The following is a 7,443-nucleotide window of genomic DNA, read 5'->3' as shown; positions in this document are numbered from 1 at the left end:
AGGTCTCTGCGTGACCTTTTATTATGTTATTCTTTTGGATACCCTTTTCTATTTACTTAGGTAGTGGCGCTTCTTTTAACCTTTTGGGGTAAACAGACGACCACCTTAACATCTGTTCCCTCTTTTACATTGTAGATTTAGACCGGCGTTGGATACGCCAAAGTTATGTAGAGGCTGGCGCCTTTTCATAGCTTCGACTGATCCACTGCCATGGCACAGGGTTATTAAGATCGGCATCTAAAACGACCCGCCAAGTGTATTACTATTTAGGATAGATATGACCAAGGTCTACAAATTGCATTTGTTTGGTTGTGAAACAAGAAATCATTATTTTTCACGTCTTTTATTACTTGTCTTACCTCTTTTTACTTTTTTTGCTTGTCTACAGACTAAAACTGGTTATGCACAACTATATAATGAAGGTTCAGAAAACGCCAGTGATGCACGACTCAGACTTACGAAGGAAGCACTGACAATCCAAAAGCAAGACGTTATCTGCATTATTGGCCAGAAGCAAAGCTCAAATGTAAGTGCTCTACCTGGTAATCTGCACCCACATCTAAGATGGATCTCCAATGCATTTCACTAATATTTCATATTGTTTCATGTAAGGAAATGACTTCAGTGTATCATAATTTTTTAGGATTAGGCACAGGAAACTCATTATGTGAAGCCTTCATGATGGTAAACTCTTTAGACCAGCACAGGGTGTGTGGGTTTCTAGAACTGTTTCACCATATTATTACAACCTTCCTACCTTTAGAGGGTAATTTGTCATTTGGCTGTTTTTGGAAGTCCCATAGCAAGGAATAGAGAGCAGGTCATGCATGCGCAGTGTGCTCTCCGTCACTTCAGGGGCCCCAGTTTTATTGAATTTAATAGTTTTTTATGCATTTTTTTGGGAGACCAAAAAAACACAATTCTGGCATCAGAGTTTTTCTTTTTAGCATTCACCATGTAGACTAAATAATGGGTTATTTTAATAGATTGGGTTGTTTTACATATATATTATTTTTTTGTTTTATATTTTAAAAGACTTTATAGAACTTTTTATTTTACACTTTTGTATGTCTTGAACCTGCCATCTCTTGAACACTTTTTCTATGCACTGTAAGGCTTCTTTCACACAAGATCTGTTCAGGAAAAAACTGATGGTTTTTCACTCAAAACGTTCAGTGTTTCAGTTTTTCCTGCACGGGTGCAATCAGTTTTTAATGCATTTTTCATGTCAGCGAAAAAAAAAAAAAAAAAAGAGGAATAACAATCTACATCTCCTAGCAACCATCAGTAAAAAAATGCATTGCATCCAGATTGTATCCAGATGCCTTCTGTTTTTCACGCAAGCCCCATTCACTTCTATGGAAACAGAATATAGAACATACTGTGATTTTTCCTAAACGCAGAAATGTTGCTCATGTAAACCCATCCATTAAAATTAATGGGCCAGGATTCAGCCAGGATGCTATGTGTTTGCTTCACGCATCGCACCCGGACGGAAAACTCGCTCGTGTTAAAGAGGCCTAATACTCCTAATACTCAGCCCATAGTCACAGCCAGATGCAGAATGTATCAGTGCATCATATGATTATGTTCATAGTATGTCAACTTAAGGACAGAATGAGCTCCCTCCCTCTGTCTAAATGCTCAGATGCTGCAGTCGCTATTGACCACAGCATCTTGGGGATTAAACCGCCAGGATTGGAGCCTGCTCCTCAAATCGCACCATCGCCATGACATACTATTATGGCACAGAGCATTAAGTACCAGCAATCTTTGACATCCTAGTATGTCAAAGAGTGGGAATGGGTTAAGTAATTGTGTCATTTGTTGCATTTTCTATGTCACTATCTTTAGTATATTTTAAAAAAATCCTAAAAATTTTCAGGTTTAACTTTGGCCATTCAGCTTTAATTTGAGGTTATTTACATCCAAATCAGGTGAATGGTGAAGGAATTACAACAGTTTGCATATGTGCCTCCCACTTGTTAAGGAACCAAGAGAAATGGGATAGAATAATAATCGTAAATCAAACTTTCACTTTTTAATACTTGTTTGCAAATCCTTTGCAGTCAATTACAGCCTGAGGTCTGGAACAAATAGATATCACCAGACACTGGGTTTCATCCCTGGTGATGCTCTGCCAGGCCTCTACTGCAACTGTCTTCAGTTACTGCTTGTTCTTGGGGCATTTTCCCTTCAGTTTTGTCTTCAGGAAGTGAAATGCATGCTCAATCGGATTCAGGTCAGGTGATTGACTTGGCCATTGCATAACATTCCACTTCTTTCCCTTAAAAAACTCTTTGGTTGCTTTTACAGTATGCTTTGGGTCATTTTCCATCTGCACTGTGAAGCGCCGTCCAATGAGTTCTGAAGCATTTGGCTAATTATGAGCAGATAATATTGCCCGAAACACTTCAAAATTTATCCTGCTTTGTCAGCAGTCACATCATCAATAAATACAAGAGAACCAGTTCCATTGGCAGCCATACATGCCCACGCAATGACACTACCACCACCATGCTTCACTGATGAGGTGGTATGCTTAGGATCATGAGCAGTTCCTATCCTTCTCCATTCTCTTCTCTTCCCATCACTCTGGTACAAGTTGACCTTGGTCTCATCTGTCCATAGGATGTTGTTCCAGAACTGTGAAGGCTTTTTTTAGATGTCGTTTGGCAAACTCTAATCTGGCCTTCCTGTTTTTGAGGCTTATCAATGGTTTACATCTTGTGGTGAACCCTCTGTATTCACTCTGGTGAAGTCTTCTCTTGATTGTTGACTTTGACACACGTACAAATACCTCCTGGAGAGTGTTCTTGATCTGGCCAACTGTTGTGAAGGGTGTTTTCTTCACCAGGGAAAGAATTCTTCGGTCATCCACCACAGTTGTTTTCCGTGGTCTTCCGGGTCTTTTGGTGTTGCTGAGCTAACGGGAATGTTCCTTCTTTTTAAGAATGTTCCAAACAGTTGTTTTGGCCACACCTAATATTTTTGCTATCTCTCTGATGGGTTTGTTTTGCTTTTTCAGCCTAATGATGGCTTGCTTCACTGATAGTGACAGCTCTTTGGATCTCATCTTGAGAGTTGACAGCAACAGATTCCAAATGCAAATAGCGCACTTGAAATGAGCTCTGGACCTTTTATCTGCTCATTGTAATTGGGATAATGAGGGAATAACACACACCTGGCCATGGAACAGCTGAGAAGCCAATTGTCCCATTACTTTTGGTTCCTTAATAAGTGGGAGGCACATATGCAAACTGTTGTAAATCCTACACCGTTCACCTGATTTGGATGTAAATACCCTCAAATTAAAGCTGACAGTCTGCAGTTAAAAAACATCTTGTTCGTTTCATTTCAAATCCATTGTGGTTGTGCATAGAGCCAAAAATGTTATAATTGTGTCGATGTCCCAATATTTATGGACCTGACTGTATGCCTATAAAACTTTTCCATTGAAGTCAATAAGTCATCTAATAGTCTATAGGTTCCTATAGTCCATGTGGGGGCTATAAATCATATTTTTGACAGGCTTCTATGCTCCACATGGTTATAAAGGAAAATAATAGCATTCTTAATACAGAATGCTTACTAAAATGTGTATTGAGGGGCTAAAAAATAAAAAAAATTAACTCACCTCATCCTGTTGTTCGTGCAGCCGGCATCGTCTTCTTTCTTCATCTTTCAGGACCTGCAAAAGGACCTTTGATGACGTAGTTGCGCTCACCACGTGGTGAGCGCCGTCCAATGAGTTCTGAAGCATTTGGCTAATTATGAGCAGATAATATTGCCCGAAACACTTCAAAATTTATCCTGCTTTGTCAGCAGTCACATCATCAATAAATACAAGAGAACCAGTTCCATTGGCAGCCATACATGCCCACGCAATGACACTACCACCACCATGCTTCACTGATGAGGTGGTATGCTTAGGATCATGAGCAGTTCCTATCCTTCTCCATTCTCTTCTCTTCCCATCACTCTGGTACAAGTTGACCTTGGTCTCATCTGTCCATAGGATGTTGTTCCAGAACTGTGAAGGCTTTTTTTAGATGTCGTTTGGCAAACTCTAATCTGGCCTTCCTGTTTTTGAGGCTTATCAATGGTTTACATCTTGTGGTGAACCCTCTGTATTCACTCTGGTGAAGTCTTCTCTTGATTGTTGACTTTGACACACGTACAAATACCTCCTGGAGAGTGTTCTTGATCTGGCCAACTGTTGTGAAGGGTGTTTTCTTCACCAGGGAAAGAATTCTTCGGTCATCCACCACAGTTGTTTTCCGTGGTCTTCCGGGTCTTTTGGTGTTGCTGAGCTAACGGGTGTGTTCCTTCTTTTTAAGAATGTTCCAAACAGTTGTTTTGGCCACACCTAATATTTTTGCTATCTCTCTGATGGGTTTGTTTTGCTTTTTATCAGCCTAATGATGGCTTGCTTCACTGATAGTGACAGCTCTTTGGATCTCATCTTGAGAGTTGACAGCAACAGATTCCAAATGCAAATAGCGCACTTGAAATGAGCTCTGGACCTTTTATCTGCTCATTGTAATTGGGATAATGAGGGAATAACACACACCTGGCCATGGAACAGCTGAGAAGCCAATTGTCCCATTACTTTTGGTTCCTTAATAAGTGGGAGGCACATATGCAAACTGTTGTAAATCCTACACCGTTCACCTGATTTGGATGTAAATACCCTCAAATTAAAGCTGACAGTCTGCAGTTAAAAAACATCTTGTTCGTTTCATTTCAAATCCATTGTGGTTGTGCATAGAGCCAAAAATGTTATAATTGTGTCGATGTCCCAATATTTATGGACCTGACTGTATGCCTATAAAACTTTTCCATTGAAGTCAATAAGTCATCTAATAGTCTATAGGTTCCTATAGTCCATGTGGGGGCTATAAATCATATTTTTGACAGGCTTCTATGCTCCACATGGTTATAAAGGAAAATAATAGCATTCTTAATACAGAATGCTTACTAAAATGTGTATTGAGGGGCTAAAAAATAAAAAAAATTAACTCACCTCATCCTGTTGTTCGTGCAGCCGGCATCGTCTTCTTTCTTCATCTTTCAGGACCTGCAAAAGGACCTTTGATGACGTAGTTGCGCTCACCACGTGGTGAGCGCCGTCCAATGAGTTCTGAAGCATTTGGCTAATTATGAGCAGATAATATTGCCCGAAACACTTCAAAATTTATCCTGCTTTGTCAGCAGTCACATCATCAATAAATACAAGAGAACCAGTTCCATTGGCAGCCATACATGCCCACGCAATGACACTACCACCACCATGCTTCACTGATGAGGTGGTATGCTTAGGATCATGAGCAGTTCCTATCCTTCTCCATTCTCTTCTCTTCCCATCACTCTGGTACAAGTTGACCTTGGTCTCATCTGTCCATAGGATGTTGTTCCAGAACTGTGAAGGCTTTTTTTAGATGTCGTTTGGCAAACTCTAATCTGGCCTTCCTGTTTTTGAGGCTTATCAATGGTTTACATCTTGTGGTGAACCCTCTGTATTCACTCTGGTGAAGTCTTCTCTTGATTGTTGACTTTGACACACGTACAAATACCTCCTGGAGAGTGTTCTTGATCTGGCCAACTGTTGTGAAGGGTGTTTTCTTCACCAGGGAAAGAATTCTTCGGTCATCCACCACAGTTGTTTTCCGTGGTCTTCCGGGTCTTTTGGTGTTGCTGAGCTAACGGGTGTGTTCCTTCTTTTTAAGAATGTTCCAAACAGTTGTTTTGGCCACACCTAATATTTTTGCTATCTCTCTGATGGGTTTGTTTTGCTTTTTATCAGCCTAATGATGGCTTGCTTCACTGATAGTGACAGCTCTTTGGATCTCATCTTGAGAGTTGACAGCAACAGATTCCAAATGCAAATAGCGCACTTGAAATGAGCTCTGGACCTTTTATCTGCTCATTGTAATTGGGATAATGAGGGAATAACACACACCTGGCCATGGAACAGCTGAGAAGCCAATTGTCCCATTACTTTTGGTTCCTTAATAAGTGGGAGGCACATATGCAAACTGTTGTAAATCCTACACCGTTCACCTGATTTGGATGTAAATACCCTCAAATTAAAGCTGACAGTCTGCAGTTAAAAAACATCTTGTTCGTTTCATTTCAAATCCATTGTGGTTGTGCATAGAGCCAAAAATGTTATAATTGTGTCGATGTCCCAATATTTATGGACCTGACTGTATGCCTATAAAACTTTTCCATTGAAGTCAATAAGTCATCTAATAGTCTATAGGTTCCTATAGTCCATGTGGGGGCTATAAATCATATTTTTGACAGGCTTCTATGCTCCACATGGTTATAAAGGAAAATAATAGCATTCTTAATACAGAATGCTTACTAAAATGTGTATTGAGGGGCTAAAAAATAAAAAAAATTAACTCACCTCATCCTGTTGTTCGTGCAGCCGGCATCGTCTTCTTTCTTCATCTTTCAGGACCTGCAAAAGGACCTTTGATGACGTAGTTGCGCTCACCACGTGGTGAGCGCCGTCCAATGAGTTCTGAAGCATTTGGCTAATTATGAGCAGATAATATTGCCCGAAACACTTCAAAATTTATCCTGCTTTGTCAGCAGTCACATCATCAATAAATACAAGAGAACCAGTTCCATTGGCAGCCATACATGCCCACGCAATGACACTACCACCACCATGCTTCACTGATGAGGTGGTATGCTTAGGATCATGAGCAGTTCCTATCCTTCTCCATTCTCTTCTCTTCCCATCACTCTGGTACAAGTTGACCTTGGTCTCATCTGTCCATAGGATGTTGTTCCAGAACTGTGAAGGCTTTTTTTAGATGTCGTTTGGCAAACTCTAATCTGGCCTTCCTGTTTTTGAGGCTTATCAATGGTTTACATCTTGTGGTGAACCCTCTGTATTCACTCTGGTGAAGTCTTCTCTTGATTGTTGACTTTGACACACGTACAAATACCTCCTGGAGAGTGTTCTTGATCTGGCCAACTGTTGTGAAGGGTGTTTTCTTCACCAGGGAAAGAATTCTTCGGTCATCCACCACAGTTGTTTTCCGTGGTCTTCCGGGTCTTTTGGTGTTGCTGAGCTAACGGGTGTGTTCCTTCTTTTTAAGAATGTTCCAAACAGTTGTTTTGGCCACACCTAATATTTTTGCTATCTCTCTGATGGGTTTGTTTTGCTTTTTATCAGCCTAATGATGGCTTGCTTCACTGATAGTGACAGCTCTTTGGATCTCATCTTGAGAGTTGACAGCAACAGATTCCAAATGCAAATAGCGCACTTGAAATGAGCTCTGGACCTTTTATCTGCTCATTGTAATTGGGATAATGAGGGAATAACACACACCTGGCCATGGAACAGCTGAGAAGCCAATTGTCCCATTACTTTTGGTTCCTTAATAAGTGGGAGGCACATATGCAAACTGTTGTAAATCCTAC

General features: G+C 40.4%; 1 protein-coding gene across 1 annotated transcript in view; it reads left to right on the top strand.

The window, feature by feature from the left end:
- The first annotated feature begins 277 nt into the window (after nucleotides 1-277).
- SNTG2 (syntrophin gamma 2) overlaps nucleotides 278-7,443 on the top strand; it is a 587,738-nt gene continuing 580,572 nt past the window's right edge. Inside the window, exons 1-2 of the mRNA XM_040429903.1 lie at nucleotides 278-286; nucleotides 389-526. Of these exons, the coding sequence (XP_040285837.1) occupies nucleotides 278-286; nucleotides 389-526 (147 nt within the window). The remainder of the gene's footprint in view (nucleotides 287-388; nucleotides 527-7,443) is intronic.

Source organism: Bufo bufo, chromosome 4, assembly GCF_905171765.1.
Source record: "Bufo bufo chromosome 4, aBufBuf1.1, whole genome shotgun sequence".
Classification (NCBI taxonomy): Eukaryota; Metazoa; Chordata; class Amphibia; order Anura; family Bufonidae; genus Bufo; species Bufo bufo.
Note: the sequence above shows the minus strand (reverse complement) of the source record. Positions and strands in the feature narration are given on the sequence as shown.